This window comes from Centrocercus urophasianus, unplaced genomic scaffold, assembly GCF_019232065.1.
Source record: "Centrocercus urophasianus isolate 14NV4802_14NV808 unplaced genomic scaffold, USGS_Curo_1.0 seq_27, whole genome shotgun sequence".
In the NCBI taxonomy this organism is placed as follows: Eukaryota; Metazoa; Chordata; class Aves; order Galliformes; family Phasianidae; genus Centrocercus; species Centrocercus urophasianus.
This window is the reverse complement of record NW_024884833.1, coordinates 13,933,924-13,954,703: the sequence shown is the minus strand read 5'-3', so window position 1 is coordinate 13,954,703 and position 20,780 is coordinate 13,933,924. Positions and strand designations below refer to the sequence as shown.

General features: G+C 38.2%; 1 protein-coding gene across 3 annotated transcripts in view; it reads left to right on the top strand.

Annotated features, from left to right (window-relative positions):
• PTCH1 (patched 1) overlaps positions 1 to 20,780 on the top strand; it is a 43,364-nt gene that overhangs the window by 18,609 nt on the left and 3,975 nt on the right. For all 3 annotated transcript variants that reach the window (XM_042826895.1, XM_042826896.1, XM_042826894.1), the window contains exons 14-22: positions 518 to 827; positions 6,359 to 6,501; positions 8,492 to 8,675; positions 10,344 to 10,624; positions 12,112 to 12,249; positions 14,028 to 14,170; positions 17,284 to 17,383; positions 18,729 to 18,983; positions 20,021 to 20,549. In XM_042826895.1, coding sequence (XP_042682829.1) covers positions 518 to 827; positions 6,359 to 6,501; positions 8,492 to 8,675; positions 10,344 to 10,624; positions 12,112 to 12,249; positions 14,028 to 14,170; positions 17,284 to 17,383; positions 18,729 to 18,983; positions 20,021 to 20,548 — 2,082 coding nt within the window. In that variant the 3' untranslated portion in view covers position 20,549. The remainder of the gene's footprint in view (positions 1 to 517; positions 828 to 6,358; positions 6,502 to 8,491; positions 8,676 to 10,343; positions 10,625 to 12,111; positions 12,250 to 14,027; positions 14,171 to 17,283; positions 17,384 to 18,728; positions 18,984 to 20,020; positions 20,550 to 20,780) is intronic.

Here is a 20,780-nt window from a genome sequence, read left to right as displayed (position 1 = left end):
CTGTTTGTTGAAAAAAGACTTCTGCGTTGTCTGCAAGGAAAATTGCCCTGACAATAATAATAAACTAAGGAATAAATATTTTGCAATAAACAATAATGAACTAAGGAATAAATTTTTTTCAATAGGAATTCTTAATAATTTTGCAGGTTTGTTCATACTTCAAAAATTTTATATCGCTAGCAGAATAGTCATATAGTTTCAAAGGTAAATTAAAGGGGGGGGAGGGTTTGTTGACTTACAGTAACATAAGCTTGTGAACTACGTAACTAAAGCCATTATTTTTTACCATATAAATTTTTTATCCATGCTTTAGAGACCTTTCAGTAAAACACAAATTATCTAAGCCTTGCATTATGTGTATGTGTGTATGAAAAAACAGATAAGAAAAATAGGCTTAAGAGTATGTAGTGATGGGTATTAATGTTGAATCTAGTTCAGTTGTGTGCCACTATGAACTGTTAGTTTCTAAAGAAACCTAAAACCAAATGCATTTCTGTTTTTGTTGTTGCTATTGCAGGTTGTGGTTATTTTTCTTTTCCTGGGCCTACTTGGGCTTAGCCTCTATGGAACTACCCGGGTGAGAGATGGGCTAGATCTCACAGACATTGTACCTCGGGAGACACGGGAATATGACTTCATTGCCGCACAGTTCAAGTACTTTTCGTTTTACAATATGTACATAGTGACACAGAAAGCAGACTATCCAAATGTCCAGCACTTACTTTACGAACTTCACAGAAGTTTCAGCAATGTGACATATGTTTTGTTGGAAGAGGATAGGCAGCTTCCCAAAATGTGGTTACACTACTTTCGAGACTGGCTGCAAGGTAAGAGAAAAATTGCACAAATGTACCTTTATTCTGCATTAGCAAGCACTTAATCACTGTAGTAATATTTCTGTTTTCCAATGTAGCCACACAGTTAAAGACTGCTTACAGCAGGGGGATGCCGAGGTTCTGATTTGAGTTTGAATATTGTTTTCCTTTTTCTTCAACAGTTTTCTTCTTTGTGGCTAAGTTTACTACTCCTTAAGACAGTTTTGAAGCTTTTAAAGATTGTAAGTGTGAGAGGCAATCTCATGCCATTAATTTCCAAACAACAACAACGGTGAGGAATTCTGATTAAAATTAGTGGCCAAATATGGTCCAGTGTCTTGGGAAAATAAATGTTTGCTGAGTGTTTTGAGAACAGTAAATGAAAAGTCCCACCTCAGCAATGTATTTTGGCACGGGCTTAACTTTCAGCACGAGCAATCCTGTTGGCTTCAGCTGAGACTGCTGGCATGAATAAAATCCAGTGTGCTTTAGGCATTTTATTGGACCATGAGTGCACCACACATTCTAGATTTCTAGTCAAGTATCTTTGCTATTTGTGTGGTGCTGCTTTTTCTGAGCTGAATTGTAAAGGGGTAGAGGTTGAGATGGGAGACACACAGCCTTTCAGGTACTCTGATGATAATTATACTGAAGTCAGCATAATAAAGATATTAAAGATACTATAATAACACCTGTTGAGACAAATATTTTTTTTGTATTTAAAATAAATTGTACAGTTACATCTCAGCAAATTTAACTATTCTCTGCTGTGAGCAAGTGCACTCTCCTTGAAATATGCCTATCTCACCTCTGCCATTTTAGTTGAAAGGATCTTCAGCAAGCTTTTTGCCAACAGAAAAATTAATTATGGTGACTTAGTGAGACTGTATATTTTTACCTTAACTATTTACAGATGACAGATGCAGCCAGTGATTCTCAGAAAACATTTACATAACTACCAGTATTTGGAGATATTTTCTTCCCTCTGAAAATCTCTTAGGCAGTATTGGGAAAGCAGAGGCATCTAAAGGACATACATAGTAAAATTATTGAGTCTATTGCATATATAATACACCGGTAGAATCAAACAGAACAGAGTCTCAGCTGTTTTATTGTTTTATTTCTATTTTTAAAATGTACTGGGTCCATTCATTGCAGTCTCCTTATTGTAAGTTTTACTTATTTTTTTTTTTCTCTCATAAGCAAGGGAAGAAAGCAGTGTCAATGGGAAGAAAATTCAGTACAACTTTTGTGTTTTGCCATATTGAAACCTTAACATACCCTGTAGCTTCCTAAGCAAACATATTTCTATGTGCTTTTCCAATCTCTTATAATGCTGGTGTTTATTTTATTTCTTTTCTTTTGGACAACCAAATAATAACCACAATAGGGAAAGCAGGTTCTACCTTTGGAGGTTTTCTACCTGTGAGGTAGAAATCTGAGCAGATTGTGTTCAGGATCTTCACATATTAGTGCTGAACATGAGCACAGTTTGACAATAGTAAAATTAAGAAAAGGTGGTCTTGGATCTGCTGCTTTGCTGGCTTCTCACAATGAAATGCTGGAGGCCAGGCCACTTGCTTTTGCTCTGAGATTGCTTTCTTTCCTGTTACTGCCTTCAGAGGCTACCTCTTACCTTTACGTTTGGATGCCTCTTTCTAATCCCCTCCTCATGGTAAGGGCTCGTCTGTTCTTCACCAACCAATGCCTCCGTATCTCCTCTATGCTGCTTGTACACATTCATATATGACCTTTCCACATCTTCGCTAGTATTGAGGTGTTACTGTTCTCTTATTGCCTTTCTAGTCCACTTCAGCCTGCATGTCTTCCTTCCTTCCCCTCTGCTGTTCTTCCTTTAGAGGAGCTGTGAGTATCCTGGTACCCTGGACACAAGGAGCTAAAATTCTACAGGAGTGGTCAGGGACACTTCCATGAAGCCTGATTTGGGATAGTTCAAGTATTTGTGCCAGCCCTGTGACAGACAGCATATTGTTTTGCCTTTAGATCATGCACTAGTTTCAAATTAATCACGATGATCACTGCTTAGTGTTTATATCTGTGTCCTTACCCCTTCTTTCAACTTTCCTCAGGACTGGAACAATTAGGATGAAACAGCTAACTGCTTTCTTAAGACTGGGCCATCTTGACCGATACTCTATTTACAAAGCAGTAGAGAAGGATACAAGGCATTAACTTGGGGGGAAAGTGAACTATCATAGTAAAAACTGTCACTGTTGTCATATTTAAGGGATTATCTGAAGGTGCAGACAGTAGTGAATGGAAGGTTACATGGTCATTGCCAAATAGGACTGAAATCAAAGGAGTGAAGAGAAGGGAAAGTGAAAACAGATTTTACAAATGGGGTGAAGTTTTAGTCTGGGTCGAAGGAATGTCCTTTATGAGATGGAAGTAGTTCTGTTGCTGCATTGTTGTGTGCTGAAGAGAGCAGGATAATCAAAGTAGGAATGACTTTTGAACTATGTGCCTAATTCCTACTGTCTTCACTGGGAATTCAGTACTGTGGAGATTAAAGGTTCAAGATGGCCTTCTGACATTTATGCATTTGTTCAACAGTTTACAAAATGGACTGAAGGGAAGCAACAGTGTTGTGCAAAAGCATTTTTTTAGGAAGATAGCCTCCTTGGTTTAGCTGAATGCTTGTAGTTTCCCTACAGCAGAGTGCTGTCAGCCTGATGCACTTGTCCTTGCAATTTTCCCTGTACTTTTTTTCATGGTATTCAGTCATATTGATGTGCTTCCTGCTACTGAAAATGCAACTGAATAAATGAATGACTAGTGTTAACTTTCAATTGGAAATGTTATTTTGTAAGTGACCAAATTTAAATGAGGTAGCTTGAATTCCATGGTGGCTTGTAATTAGGCTAGTTTCTGCAAAGTGTCATCTTATATTTCATAGTGCCAACTGTTCACATGGTTAAGTAGGAATTTCTTCACCCCCTTTTCAGCTTCCCACATAATTCTGGAGGACTTCCCCTCCTTCTGAACTAGAAAGCAAAAGTCACTGCTGATATAAAAATGTCCCATAGGTAACATACAAATTCCCTAATTTTTAAAAAATTTCTCTGCAGAAAGGCATCAGCAGAAACCTTCTGTTAATCTAAATTACCTCTGTCGTAGATTAAAAGTCTTTAAAATCGTTGGTGGAAACAGTTTATGATAAAAATGCATATGTTGCTAGCAGTGACTCTGCTGTTCATCTCAAGGAAATTTTAACAATCAAACTTTGAAATTCTCTGGAAATGAGGCTCAATTTAGAGTGGTATCTTGGTATTCTTTCCTCAAACTTCCAGTTTCAGCAAGGTCGGTAATAAGATGGCCCAAAGTGTAAAGAAATTATACCTAATGAGAAATAAAGATATAAAAGGGAATGGAGCTGGAGAGTTTATCAGACTTTTAGGAGCAGTGAAGGGACAGAGAGTGAGAGATGTGAAAGAGCTGAACTTCTGCCTGTTGCAGTGTAAAATATGCTCATCTTTTTTAGCATACCTTTCAACACAGGTTGGTCAAGTTACATGTGGAGTATATTTGGTTTTATATATCAGTTTAGCCCTGTGACAGGAGCTACATATTAGTCTGGAAGTTCTACCTACATATTAGGATGGAAATTCTTCCCCATGCATTGGTTAGCATAGCAGTTTGCGTGCTCCTGTTACCAAAGGAAACAATTTCTACTTAAAAGTTGAGCTGGTCTTTGTTGGGCTCTCCTTTTTTTCCCCTCATGCTTTTTTCACAGCCTTCTTACTTCCCCAAATCATCAGTTATATGATAATTATGGTAGCAGAAATGTTCTCACCTAGCCACCTCCTGAGAAACTGAGAACCGAACTGTGTTCTGGAAGGATGGGTATGTATTTCTTCAAGTCTTAAATAGTGTTTTCCCACTCAAAGGGCACCAACAAGCAGCACTGTTAAGGGGGCTGTGAAGTTCCTTTGGTGATTTCAAGAAGCCTGGTGGGGAAGCATCCTCATCCTGGGCAAGTATCAAGGGGCTGCAATGATAGATTTGGCAGGCCTGTTGCATCACTTTGTTCCCAACTTCCTGGCTTTACCAGTGGGAGCAATTTTGTAGACAGCACAGGAGGCAGCTTTCTAGGGGAGTGGGCGTTTTTTGATGGTGTGAGCACCTAGGCCCCAAGGCAATGTCAGGCCATATTTTCTCTTCCCTCATTCTTATCTCCTTACAGCTGTAGCTAACCTATCAGATCTGTAATGATGGTTTTCATTATAGCTCCTCAGTGCAGCTGTGAGGTGGGCTGGTGATTTCTACCACCAACACCACCTCCTGGCCTTTTCCTTCCCTTTCCTGGACATGCGGTTTGTCCTCTGTTTGCACAGAGCCTACTTGTACCAGGCTGTGGCTTCCTGTTCTAAATATGATCCAAATTTGTACCGTGAGGTGTTCCTCCCCCTTAAAAGGTGGCAAAGAGGAAAATAACAGTTGAGACTGAATAGGTGTTGGCTGTGATCTTTACATGTGCTGGCAGCAGATCCCACGACTTGTATTAGCTACACAAGTTGAACAGATGGAACAAATTGACAAAATCGTGTTCACTCACGCTGTGCTCGAGAAGCAGCTGAGTTGCTGTTTGAAGTTTAAAGTTTGAGTGTGTTTTTTTTTCCTGTTGTAGTGGAATTTCTGGTTACATCGTTTGAGCTGTTGCCTCAGTGCTCTGCAGTAGCCCAGAACGGTTAATGAGAGTGGTGTGTGTCCTCCTCTATGGCTTAATGCACTTGGCCAGGATTCTGCTGGGGAGGGAGAAAAGGGGAAAGGATGGAGGGTGTTTTTCTGCCAGATAATGGACTAATTGGTTCTCTGGCTTCAACTACAGGGCAGGCAATTATGTTAAACTAAGGCTTAACTCAGCCTCTTCTTTTTTGGCACCATCCAAGTCAGCTTTGTTTTGAGGGGCAATAAATGCAAATGTGGTGGTGGATTTTGAGTGTGATGATTCTGAAATTGTATATCGTTGAGGAAAAACACTTTTTTTTGCAGACATCTTTAACACTTTCCCACTTTTTTCTCCAAGCAGAGTGCTTGGTTGCTGTCTCACATACAGCATTGCTGTCAAGCAGTGGTGAAGCTATGAAAACTTGGAAAAATCTCTGAGGATGTCAGATCTGAGAGTCTTATTCTTATCCCAAATCTCGTCTTTATGATGAGATTACTAGTTGTGATGATTGGTAACTCCAGTGCACATTGCATCTGCCATTCAGCTTTGCTGCTCATCATGATGTAAGAATGGTCTTGAGGCTTCTCTTGTGCACCTTCTTGTTTCTCTCACTTTTTTGCTGCACAGAATACAGAATGTGCTAGCAGTACTTATGCCTTACCACACAATGACTGAATGAGGAGTGCAAATATGAGAGGTTGCAAATGGATTTTTTTCTTCTTGCTTTAAGCCATAGATGGTCAAAGTTTACAATGAAAAGAGTAATTCTTCTTTCTTCCTACTGAAATTTGTTTCTAATACTGATTTCTTACCTGTTTCTTCTATTTTCTCTTTGCTTCTCTTGACTCTTCAGGACTTCAGGATGCATTTGACAGTGACTGGGAAACTGGGAAAATCACTTATAACAACTATAAAAATGGATCTGATGATGCTGTTCTGGCTTACAAACTCTTGGTACAAACTGGAAACCGAGCAAAGCCCATTGACATCAGTCAGGTATTGTATCAGAGTCCTTATTGGTTTGTACAGGACTGCACAATGTCATCAGGAGTCGGAGGAGATGCAAAGAGCATGTTGTAGTCACTTTTCCATCTTTCTGCATTGAAATGTTTAAGTCACACCATACTGCATGGCCTTGCTGACATTGCTAGATCTATGTGTAATTGCTGTCTGGGCTGGGTTGCGAAGCCTTCACAATCAACGCTGGGAATGCCTGTTACTGGTGATTACTGACTGATGTGTTACATGCTGCTCCTGTCTGAAATGCGCTCTGTTTTCACTGAATTTGTTTTGGAAGGTGCATAGCTATGTACATGGTTGTATGGAGGCTGAACCTACGTGAGACACAGAGCCAGTGCTAGTCATGTTGTCATAAGTAGCATTGTTCCTGATTTGAATCAAATTTCCTTGTAGGATCAACTTTGCTCAGCTCTGGGATGTTGCACCTAGTATTTGCTATCACTTCATTAAAAACCTAAATTTTGAAGAAGGTAACTGATGAATGGTAGTATAATGTTCTTGTACTGTTGTCATAAATACAGATACACTGTGGTAGAGTCAGGAATGACAGTTGGCTGAACTGCTGAATAGAACACCTGGTCTCCTTTTAGAAGATTATAACAGCATACAACTACTGTAGCCATTGTTAGATGACTACATACTAGGTTTGACTTCTTTAACTAAAATTGTATTTAAATCAATTTCATCTTTAATAAGAAGAAGACATTCTGCAATCATCTAAATTCTCCTTTCCTTGGATCATTATTGATTCCATGTGCTTTTAGGCAGAGGAATAATATTTCTAATGAGTTTCTTGGCAGATCTGCTTGTTGTTTTTCCTTCTTTCGCTGGCATTAAAGGTGAAAGATTTTATAGAGCACACTATTTAAAGTTACTGTGATGTGTAAAATGCTGCTGTATAGCAACGTGCAGCATGCAGTCAGATCGGATTGAAGCTTTAGCAGTGAATTAAGGAAATAAAAAGAGTAGAATAGAAGACCTTAAGTGAGGTTTTGTTTGGGAGTGTGTACCAGGTACACGGTGGAACAAATGTGATTGGACTACAGCTGCTGATACAATTTCCTGTGCCTGGGAGGGAGAAAAGTGTGGTGCAGAGATCTATACTATGCAGATCCAAAGACAGCTTGAAGACATACAGTTGTTGCATATCCTGTGGATTAATTGAATCCAGATCTTTGGAATCTAGCTTTTTTTTTTCTTTTCTTTTTTTCAAATGACCGTCACTGTTGTTTTTCATTTCATTAAAAAGTCCTGAAGCTGGAGCCAGGCCAGAATGTTAAATAAACAAAACAAACAAACAAAAAACCCAATAATACTTCTCACCCCCAGGGTCCTCTGTCATGGCCCTAGCTGTGGAGTGTTTGGCTACAGAATGCTGGAAGTGTGCCACTGCTGTTTACCCCACAGATACAGTTGCTCATGATGACCTGAGTAACAAAGGGCACTTGTCGACTTTCTTGATGCTGGGCATTTTCTGAATACATAGGTCATAGGAGGCAAGTGTTAGCAAAATTTATACAGATGTTGTTTTATTTTTATAGCTCTCCTCCATTTACTGGGTGGCATTTCCTTCGGCGTTAACAACAGAGGTTAACTGCACACAGACGTGTATAGGGACTCTTGCCAGATTTTCTTCCCTTTCTTGAAATGTTTCTCCAACTTGGTTGTTTTTTCGTTTGTGGCTGCAGGCTCAGAATTCAGCTGTAGTTGCTTCACTCTATTCTGGAACTATCTACAGGTTTAGTGGTTATGGTAAATGCTATATGAGTATTAATTTGTAAATAAACACTTTATTATCACTACTTTTTTAGATTTTATTGTCAAACAAGAGTAGTTTTTTGTTGGTTTTGTTTTGTTTTGTTTTTTTTTGTTTGTTTGTTTGTTTTTGTTTTTTTGCTGAAAACATTACAGCAAGAGCTCCAAAACCAAAACTCATTCTGAAAGTCTTAATTTTTCCATTTTGTAGTTGACTAAACAGCGTCTGGTGGATGCAGATGGAATCATTAACCCAAATGCTTTCTACATCTACCTGACAGCCTGGGTTAGCAATGACCCAGTGGCCTATGCTGCCTCGCAAGCCAACATCCGGCCTCACCGCCCAGAATGGGTGCATGACAAAGCAGACTATATGCCAGAAACAAGGCTAAGAAGTAAGTAACGTTTCATCTTAATGTCCTACAGTTTATATAAGTGCCCCCACTCTTTCCTTCAAGGACGAGTAACTCTAGTTGGTTGATGCTATACAGGGCTCTGAAGCATAAACAGAACAATATATTATGTTACTCTGTAGCCTCAAGAGACAAATGCACCATTGCAAATGTGGTACCACTGCAGTGTTCTATCATGTTGAAAAATGAATTTTATAGCACTTGAAGTTTCACTGGAACAAGTTGCCCAGCATGGTTGAGGATGCTCAAGAGAGGGCTCTGGAGGTGTTTGAGGCCAGGCTTGACGGGGATTTGAGCAACCTGGTCTAGAGGGAGGTGTCCTGCCTATAGCATGGGAGCTGGAATCAGTTGATCTTAAGGATCCCTTCCAAACCAAAACATTCTGTGATCCTTTAAAAGCTAGTAATAAACATTACTTTTTAGCGCTGCCTGATAGTTTTTTCTGTGGGAGGAACTTGGAAGTTGCTTGAAATTGCTGCCTGTGTTATTCTGAAGTGTTAACACTGAGATTATATCATGTTTGTCTTCAATTCTAAATACCTGAGGGATTATTATCATGTTATCTCATATGTCTAACTTTCCAGCACCAATAGGTACAAGAGCTACTTATGTAGGGGAGCAATCCTATTTTATGCCATTCACTGTCTTCCCAAGCAGCCAGTTTGCATTGCTTTGATTCAGCTTTGAGTTTATTGGGAAGATTGCTAGTTGCACACCAGTGAGAAAATGGAGAGGGCATGTGAGGGAGGCCTGATGCACTTGGAAATGTGATTGGGTAACAAGCTAGCTGTACTTCAGTGAATCTGAACCCTAGAGCTTTTTGGCAGTCAGCCAAGTCTTGTCTTAATGAAAATTTATAGTTGAGATTATAATAGGGCAAATCATGTTTAGCAAGTCAGCTGAATGAGCCTGCAGGGTCTGGAACACACAACGGCAGTAACAGAATGCTTGTTGTGGAAGCTTTTTTTTTTCATGTGATACAGTAGACTTAGCATTAAGCTCTAGAAGAGGTATGCATAGTTTTGGTTTGTCAAATTGAAGGATAACAGGTTATGTGCTTCCTTATTGAGCCATTACGTTTATATTAAGGATTTTTTTTTCAAAAGTAACACTGATTTCTGAATGTGGCTCAAAATAGTCAGTGGAAATCTGAAAATTAGCCTACCTCACTGAATATAATTTTCCTCATTTTTAACAACAGGGAAATCACCTCTAATTTCAGAGGACTGTGTTTGCATAAAATGTGGATGAAATGTTTAACATGACGTGATCTTCTATTTTATACTGCAGACAGGGGCTTTTGGCAGGATAGTCATTAAAATGCACTGTAGCACTGAAGACTAAATACTTCAAAATATATCTGTTGCTCTTCAATTACTGTGAAGTTGTTTGGAAACCTAATAGAGACTGTATTTGTCCTTTTGCACTGTATGATGAAGTATAGTCATCTTGTGTATTTAGTTTTAAAGAAAAACTCAAAAGTTTTTCAAAAGTTCAAAAAGATAGTTCAAAAGTTGCTCAAAAGATATAAAATTAAAATTTAAAAACTTTAAGCGTTTTGCTATGGGGAACAAAATGTTTTGTTAATCATGCTCTCTGTGTATCTTCTTCTGCCTAAGCACTCATTTAAACGTTGCTATCCTTTCTTAGTTCCAGCAGCTGAGCCCATAGAATATGCTCAGTTTCCTTTCTACCTCAATGGATTGCGTGAGACTTCTGACTTTGTGGAAGCTATTGAGAAAGTGAGAGCTATCTGTAATAACTACACCAGCCTCGGGATCGCTAGCTACCCAAATGGTTACCCGTTTCTATTCTGGGAGCAGTACATTGGGCTTCGTCACTGGCTCCTCTTATCCATTAGCGTGGTTTTGGCTTGCACATTTCTGGTGTGTGCCCTCTTCCTCCTAAACCCCTGGACGGCTGGGATCATTGTAAGTTTATTATAAGGGTCTTTGTTGAAGTCAAATTCCTTTCAGCATAGCTCTTGCTGTAGTCGGGAAGGTTTTGTTTATGTCTGGGCCTCTGGTGGAGTGTGTATATTGCATCATTCATTATATATTTATTCAACTTGAGAGTAGAGTTCACACTAAAGGTACAAACCTTAATAACCTTAATCCTTTGGCCACTTTTTTTTTTTTTTTTTTTTTTCAGTTTTAAATGTTTCTTATTAAGATATATAAACTTTTGCCCTTGCTCAGATGCATATTAACGTGAGAAGTAAAGAAGAGAGGAAAATTGAGAATTATACTGAAGTTATTCTTATTTATTTATTCCTTCGCCTCTTTTATCAGAAAGTGTTAGCTCTCGACTTGCTTGTGACTAACTTGCATGTAAATTTTCCTACTGATTTTCGAACATGGTCTTTCTGGAAAGACTGAAATGTTTAGGTTGTACGGTGCATACTGTGGAGGGAGTGTAACTAGGCTATTGATGAGAAAGAGTCATAAAATTCTAAATTGAAGAGAATACTCCTCCATGCTTTTTGCAAGGCACCGTAAGTCTCACAGTAAACATTCGAGTTAAATTGAATGATGAGGTTCCTATGTTTAACTTCCATAAACTATTGTGTGGTTTATAAAATGCCTGAAGTACAAAAGCATAAAATGGTTACTGGTTTTTGTAATGTACGTTTATACGACAGGTATGTTAAAAGATAAATGTTTAGTCTAGAATATTTTTCATAGCACTTAAGCAATTTATGTTATTATTCTTGATTCATTAACTTGCAAAATCATTTATTGTGGTGCATACTTTTTTCCCTTAGAAAAGGTTTTTTTCAGAGCCCACCACAACGTGTATATTTTATTTTTGCTCAGTTTTAGAAACTTTAAAGTTGATTCTATGAATTTCTTCCCCTCTCTTTTCCTCAATTTTTTTTACAAGATAGACGAAAGAAAAATAAAACTTGCCTTCTGATGTAACATTTCCCTTTGTTCATGTCAATCTCCCCAAGTATCCTCAAAGCTCAAAGCCTTTCTGTAACCTGAGAGTCATCAGTTGATTATAGCATTCACTTTCTTATAGGCTTCGAGCCTACTAAGAATTATGCTCACATATACAGTTCTACGAAAAAGTGTTCCAATACTTGTGGTTGTAAGTTACTTTTTAAAAAATGATTGTCATAATACAGGTGGGGAAAAAAATTGCATGCTTTGATAGGAATCCATTAAAAAAAATCAAAAAACAAAACAAAAAACAGTTTTCAAATCACTGGTAAATTGTAATGAACAGAAAATTGATGCTTGGCCTGATAATTTAGGAGTATAATTCAAATCAGCTCTTTAGCAAGTCTGAGTGTAATGACACATAGGATTGCTTTGAGGGGTACATTTTGTAGTCAAAAAGTTGTTCTAAAGTGTCTTTTTCTTCATTTCTATAGAGTATGAAGAATTACTAATAGCTGTTTGAAATTATCTAGGTGGTGGTGCTGGCTCTGATGACTGTGGAGCTGTTTGGCATGATGGGTCTAATTGGAATAAAACTAAGTGCAGTCCCTGTGGTTATCCTGATTGCTTCTGTTGGAATTGGTGTGGAATTCACTGTTCATGTTGCTTTGGTAAGTAAAGCATTTACATAGTATTTTAAAATAAAATTGCATCAATCTTCTAATCACAAATTCTTAGTTTCATTGAATCAGTAATGTGATTCTCAGAAGAAAATCAGTCAAATACTTCAGACAGTTTTTTTGCAACATTTATATTTCTGAAAGAATTGAGTTGATTTTGATGCAATTGTTCCTAAGTGCTGTGGTTAAGGTCATGAGTAGGGGTCTTGTATCTAGCTGTCTGAGTAATAGATAAATGTAGATAAAGCAGAGCTCTTACTGTGTATCACTGCAGTCTAGACTCTCTTAGCCACTGTCTGCAGTGTGGCTGTTGTTGCTGCTGTGCTGTGTAGCTGTTTGCTCCCTCTTGTGTGTACATTCTGTATTTTATGAAACAGAAACCTTTGAAAGGAGGTTTTCAGAATCACATAATATTGTTTAATGCCCACCGCTAACATTCAAATGGATTTGAGTTCATTTTCCACATGAAAAAGCTGCATTTTGTTTTCAGAACTCACTAATGCACATCAAGCACAGAGTCTGTAGGAAAATGTGAGGAGAGAAGCTCTTTATCTATTTTGTATATGGGAATATAAAATACCCTGGATACATTAATTTTCACTCCACAGATCACTATTATTCCAATACTAAAGATTAACGTTGCATGGTTTGGCTTGCAATGGAAATCAGGGTTATAAATCTCTCTCTGTATGTGTAAGTACACGTCTTTGGTTTGCCTGTCCCACCAAATCACTTTCTGATGTGTTGACTGATTTCAGCCTTAATTTGTTAGGCAAGTGAAAGTAAGGTTGTAGAGAAGCTAGACTTAAATATCGGGACTAAAAGGAAGATAACTGCATGAACTCATGTAGTTAGCAGGTGATGGAGAATTCCCAAAGAAAGATCATAAGAAGAGTTATTCCTTAAGTTGCTGTCTTCTCAAACTGTTGAGTGAGAAGACTCACTAGTTAACTGTTAATTTTTGAGAAGACCAGTTAATAAGAAACCAAGGATTCTTGGTGAAGCTCGATGAATAAGCAGTCAGAGAGAGAAACAGACATTTCAGGAGTCATAGTATTTTAGATACTACAGTGTTCAGCATTATTCCTAAGGCTGCTAGCTTTTGAGTAGTAAAAGATAGAAGAGTGTTAAAGCAGCACACAGTCTACAGAATTACTTTATAACAATTGTGCTGAATACACTGGCAGCTTTTCATCATTTGGTAATCTTGTTGGTCTGGATCCCGAGATATGTGCAGAGAAATACACTTTACCAATGGACACTTCTTTGTAATGAGACAGAAAGACTTGATGCTTGTACTGAGAATGTGTGCATGAAATTGCAGGCCACTGATCCATGATCAGTGACAAGTGGGTAGGAAAACCAGAATCAATGTTAGCTATTTTTAAAGCAAACTTCCCACTACAGTAACAGAACCCATATCCCTTCAGGAGTGAGGAGAGTAGCCACGTAAAATATGAACTGAATTATTTCTAGGTAGAAATAAGCAAAGCTGACAACTTCAAATGTCAAATAGTACAAGAGGACAAAATTGTCTCTGAAAGTATTACTCTATGTAATCAGTGCTTGCTCTGGTTTTGTGACTTCAGTAGCAGCTTTGTGCTATCAATGCAGATTCAGGCTATGTCTGGAAGGTTGGCCAGCTATAGAGATATTTTCATACATTATGGACTGAAATAATTAACTGGCAAAAAACTACATGCTGTGAGAAAAGATGTTTGACATGTTGTATATATATGTGTAATTAAATGAATTTCACTGTTTTGTAGGCATTTTTAACTGCCATAGGAGATAAGAACCGTAGGGCTGTCCTTGCATTGGAACATATGTTTGCACCAGTGTTGGATGGAGCTGTGTCCACTCTTCTTGGAGTATTAATGCTTGCAGGATCAGAGTTTGATTTTATTGTCAGGTAAAGCATTTGTGTGTTTCTTGACTTTATTTTTAGAATAAAAATAAGAGTGCTTTTAATATTTAAGCATTTCAGTGTATCTGTCCTTTTATTGTTGTGCATGGCATATCAAGCATGTTTGCATCTTGGTCCTGCTTTCCTTCTGTTCTACTTACTCCTTGTGTGCTAGACCTAGTAGTTTTGGTATTGCTGGTATTAAAATCTGTTCTAGGGAAATTTGACTCCCAGCGTGAGAGGGAAAAAAAATGGCCCCTCTTTAGAAAAGCTGGCTAATTACAGTTCTGAATCAGTTCAAAACAGCTGGTATGGTCCTGTGTTAGCTGGGTTTGATGTTTAACTTTTAGGTGCTCCAGACTTCTTGTATGCATAAAAATGTGCACTAAAAAGATGCACGAACTTAAAAATGTGCTGCAACTGTGCTGCAAGTGATACTCTCTGAGCCATCTCTTTCTGTTTTATATGACAGGTTTATGGCAGTGCAGAAAGTAGGGAGAGAGAAAGAAAGCTCTTGTTTGGAGCTGGGGAACCATAAGCATGACCACAGAACTTCATATTAAATTTTTGTAAAGAAAAGCCTGATGGCTCTTCTGTTTTAGAACTACAGGTGAACTGTTTCTTGTGGATTTAATTAAGAATGTGAATTTGTCAAATATGAGAGGAGAGCACGTTTTGGGGAATTTGAGAAGTGCAGTGAAATAGATTGCAATCTATTCCAAATAGCTCTGTAAAATCTTAGCAGCAGCACATGCTCTTTTTGACAAACTGCAGCATGCAAAAAAAACACAAGCCGTAAGCTGGGTTGAGGCAAATAAAAGTTCTCTGGAAGGTAACTTAACCACTCAGGTAGATGTAAGCTGGATAGATAACTAGACTTCATTGACATCCACATAACAACAGCAGCAAAATGTCAGAGGCAGAATCTGGGAGAATGGTTGTTGAATCTTACAAAGATTTTTTTATTTATATTTGTAAGATCTGAAGACAGCAAGATGGTAGGAAGCTTTCTGTTGGACCTCATGAAACCTTCATGGAGATGATTATTACTTGGATACTGCATCTCCGGGGATAGAATTTATCTATCTATCTATCTATCTATCTATTTATTTATTTATTTAGAGAACAGGATCTTTTGATGTTTTTTAACTTGCCTGTAAATTTTCCTACTGATTTTCGAACGTGGTCTTTCTGGAAAGACTGAAATGTTTAGGTTGTACGGTGCATACTGTGGAGGGAGTGTAACTAGGCTATTGATTTTTTTTGATGTTGAAGAAATAAGGTAGAATTACTCTTTTAGGACCTGATCTTGTGAGAGATGGAATGCTTGACTTACACATTTAACATAAAACTGCAGGGGTACATTGGTCTTCTACTTTCAAATTTAACAAAGTAGATTTTGACAAGCATATTTTTGTGTCATAGCAAATAAATGATTGTGGCAGCCCTTCACACCAAATTTGGATTCTCTTCGTGTATAAAATGAGCTTTTCAACTTTTCAACTTACATTATTTTATTCTTTTTGGCCATCAGTTTCTCATTTTCTAGCACAATCTGACTTTAGTTGGCCTATTTTAATAATACAGTAATATAAACTATCAAAGCCTAAGTATTGTTATGCTGGGTGAAGAAGGTTCCAAACTTCCGGAAAGGGATGGATTAATCCAACAGTGTGGAAGATTAAGTAAATTAACAGACATTGTATACTCTGAGCGGTCAGAGCTAAAATCCTCCTGTTTATCCTAGTGTTAGATGGATGAGATGCAAATGTTTTTAATGTCTGTTGTTGATTTCTGTCGCAGTATAAGGTACTGATGGTTTATGTTAATGGAGTAGATTGGTTTGCTGATTTTTTGCTAATGTAGATCAGAAATTCCAAAATGTTTACAATAGCAGGGTATTTGTAGTTTTACAGGAGTCTGAAATATTTGATCAGATGTGGAAATAGGGGGGCAGTAAAGTTTGTTGCCAGCTAGACAATGTAATCAGCAGACCCATTAGTAGCAAACTTGCCCTCGGTTCTTACGCTACCCCTTCTCCTCGAGGAATTTACCAAGACCGGATCCTTGAAATCATTAGTTATAACACAGCCTTAAGTTTAGTCTGAGCCCCAGCTGTGCCGAATACCAGCTAGCAAGGCTTTCCTTTTACTGACAGGTTTACCTTGGTATTCATGAAGGATCCCAGACCTTAGCCCTCGACGATGGGAAAGGACAACTACTTGTGCACTTTCTTCTTCTTCCATAGTACTTCAGCCTTTATGTTTGAATTGGCTGACGCAAAACAAAAGTATTCAGAGATGCTAAATTGTTCAACAAAAGGTTAGCCTGCAGTGCAGCTCTGCCATTGTGAAGTGCTCTTACTCAGTACAATGCTGAAGCTCGCTATAGAATGGGCAGCATTTTCTTTGCAGAAAGTGGGTTTCTGTATTGTAAGAAGGTTGCAATTTGAGCTGTTTGGTAAAATTGGAACTCACAGAATTCTAGGCGGAAAGTTGTGATTAATGAACAGCAAGGGAAAGCCTTACCTGATACACTAGAGATTTAATTAGAGATTCTGCTGTAAGATGCAGAAGCATTTCACAGTGGATTAGCTGCTGCAAGAAGAGTTCTTTTCCTTCTAGGCTAAATTGTTTAAATTCTACACCCTTCACTTCATTTGTTTGCTTCTGCTGGGTTTTCACTAATGGGGGCCCCTTTTCATTGTATTTGTGCTTTCAGTTCATTCAGCTATTCACTGCACATTCCATATTTTTGTGTTTGTGTAACACATTCATAAATAACATTGCAAACTTCCAGATTCTGCGAAATTAACAAATGTAATTTTTTTCTTTCCTTTATGAACTAACACTTTGAATTGTGGAATGCAGCTTGTCTAATCCGAAAGTTAAAAAAAAAAAACAAAAAAAAAAACAAAAAAAAAACCCCAAAAAACCAACCACAACTCTATGTCTGTACAGGGAAAATGATATAATTATTTAGTACAATATGAAAAATACTTGAGATTCAATTTAATGTATGTATTATCCTAATATATTTAGGAGTAGTTCATAATCTCTTGTTAGTAACTAACAAGTGGCTCCTCTCTCCTTTTCCCAATCCCATAAACCTCACTTCAGGTATTTCTTTGCTGTTTTGGCAATCTTAACCATTCTGGGAGTTCTCAATGGATTGGTGCTGCTTCCTGTTCTTCTTTCATTCTTTGGACCATACCCTGAGGTCAGTAAAACTAATAGTGATCAAAAGAAATAACAGTATTGTCTTTGCACCCACACCTTCCAGATCCCCTTTTCTATAAACATTTTAATTTTTATATTTTCTAGGATTTTTAAATGTTTAAAGTACTTACTCTGTTTTTATTTAAAACCTGTATTAAATTTGCTGTAGTTATATATTTATTTGATATTCTTCTACTTGTATTTTTAAATTATGGGTTTTCTTTTAATAATCATTGTTTCAGAGGCTGACAGCAAGCTAGGTACAAATGTAGTTTTAAGCACACTTTTCAAAGCATGCTGTTAGTACAAACTGGTCTGTAAAATTAGACTTTTCCCCAGTATTTTACAAAAAGCAATTCCTTTTGTATGTATACCTTCTCCTTTCTTACCTCACTGCTTCTATTGCATTCCTCAAAATATTTAACTGTGGAGACCACCAGGAAGGCCTGTGCAGGCCAACATACACCAGTGGTGGTCCACAGACCACACCTTTATAACCATGACCAGAAGTCTGCCAAAAGGCTCCCCTGTCCCTGCGATATGTTCTTGGCTCAAGGAAGGTTCTTAATAGGCTGAAGGTTTCACTTAAATGTCAATGATTTTACCGTTTGAAGCCCAAATCCAGAAAAAAACAAAGAAACAAAAAACCCCCAATTCATATATTGATTGTTCATTACCTACACTGTGCTTAACACAATTATGGTGTTACTTATAGAAGGCATAATTATGCATTAGTAAAAGTATGCTATGTTTCACAGGCCTGTGTATGAGTGTTTATGAAAAGTGGTACACAATTTAGGTGTGTATCAGTAGTAACACTTGAGGTGTTTGTCCTATATTAGTAAAACATTTTTGACAATAGTGTGACATCTCTCTTCTTCATAACAGATTGTTGGTTCCTTATTCAAACAGTGTATACATACATGTTAATACAATTGTGTTAATATTATTTATGTATTTGTCTCTGTTTAGAGATAGCCACTAAACTACACTATACATATGTGTTCAATTTATGAAATCACTCTTAGTATATTCTGAAGGGGGAGGGAAGCCCACATATTATTTATATATCTGTAAGTGCAAATGCATTTGCATGTACATATAAATGCTGAAATAATACCTAGAAAAATCTGTGTAATTGTTTTCACACACATATCCACAAAAGGAGATCTTGTCTTTCTTTCCTGCATTTTCTTCAGTTTAGTAGAAATATTCAATGGGAGTCAGGTGCATTGAAGAGTATGCTTAGCAGAGGAACATTTGTATGAAGCATAACTGATTAAAAGGGTAATGTTAATTGCATGTTACTGAATACTTGTAATTATAGTTAGTATTGTCATCATCAGGTTTCTCCAGCCAATGGTCGAAACAGATTGCCTACACCATCTCCTGAGCCACCTCCCAGTATTGTGAGGTTTGCACTGCCACCTGGGCACACAAATAATGGATCAGATTCCTCTGATTCAGAGTACAGCTCTCAAACCACAGTGTCAGGCATCAGTGAAGAGCTCCATCATTATGAGGCCACCCAAGCCCCTGCAGTACCAGTCCATCAAGTAGTAGTGGAAGCCACTGAGAATCCTGTCTTTGCAAGATCCACTGTAAGTATCTCACATGTTGACTGCTGGAAGGGCAAGAATGTTTGAGAATTTTTATTTAAATCTGTGGGTTTTTTTGGAAGACTGTTTCATGTTTCTAGCTAATTATATTTCATGACTTTGTGCCAAAACTTAGAGCACATGTAAACAGAGGATGAAGACTTTTTTTGATAATCAAGTTGTGTATGAGATGCTGGTTCAAAAGTGAAATCTTTGGCATGTATACTTGCTATTTCATCATCCTGGCAGCCACCACAGGAGAGAACTCTCAGTCTGTTTGATGACTGTCCTACATGACCTATTAGACGGAGAGTCAGGAGTGATTAAGAGATTCAGACCTCTTCCATATAGCCCCTTCTGTATCACCATCTCACATATCTCTTTTTGACTGCAAACTTTGGGGAGAAAGATCCATAGACTCCAGAAGAAAAATCCAAATCTTGTGCCTGTTGCATCTTGCTACTGGGTTGGCATAACTGCAGTTTCAAAGGGAAGTGAAAAAACTCTTGTCTCCTACCCCTGCTGATGCTGCATGCTGAGCAGCAATGTGGATCTGTTTTTGTTCAGCAGAGGCCTAGAAATAGGTACAAGCAGAGCCACATTTGAAGTTAGTCACGGTTTATTGACCGATGTGGCTGCTGTGCTTCACGCTTTTTACAGAAATCGGAAAACAGATTCCTACAGTCTATACAAACTACCCTACCAACATCCTATGTATATAGCCTGCATGGAATAGAGGCTTTTCCAAATGCCTGCAGTTCTGCTTGCTGAATCACTTAAGATGAAGTGCTTGTTATCCGTCCTTTTGAAAATGTGGTCCAGCATATTGGAGGCTTATAATATTTTCAGCTATTGCATTTTTGTGATGTTACATTTTCCAGGTTCTCATAACTTCAGACAAAAACTGTTTGGAAAAATCAACAGTTATAAGACTACAGAATATTACCTTTGTAGAGTCAGAGCCTAGGATAAAATGTAGGAGAGCATAGTATTCATTGTCCTTGCTATGGCAGAGGTGTAACTGTGCATTTGTCTTTCAGGTGGTACAGCCAGAGTCAAGGCATCAGTCAAGTCCAAGATTGCAATCAAATCCAGAGACCGGCACGCAGCAAGTGTGGCGTCAGGGCAGACAACCCAAGTGGGAAGTGAGGGAAGGACTGCGACCACCTCCTTACCGCCCTCGCAGGGATGCTTTTGAAATTTCTACTGAAGGGCATTCAGAACCTAGCAATAAGGATCGCTTGAGCCACAAGGCTCGTTCTCATAACATGAGAAGCCCAGCATTTGGTGCCGTGGGTGTTTCAGGATCAGCCTACTGCCAGCCTATCACTACTGTGACTGCCTCAGCTTCAGTGACTGTTGCTGTCCACCCTGCTGTGCACAGCCACAACTCTCGCGGGGGGAGTTTTCCATCCTGTGAAGGGCACCATGAAGACAACCATGGGATGTTTGAGGACCCCCATGTGCCTTTTAATGTGCGGTGTGAAAGAAGAAATTCTAAAGTAGAAGTTATAGAGCTTCAGGATGTCGAATGTGAGGAGAGGACAGCTAGCAAAAGCTCAGAATAAGGTGAGCCTTTCTTTCTGATCTATGAAATTTGTTTGTGTCGGGCAATGATGTGCAAAAGAAAGAGAAAAAATTTATTTGGAAGACTTTGGATAAGTTTGGTTCTTGCCTCTTCATCATCAGTCTGCTGACAATGAACACATTTCATTTTGCACTAGATAACATTGCACATTACAGCACTAGCAATGTATGGGTTGTCCATAAATGAACTATTTCCAAGCACTTTGCAAAGTG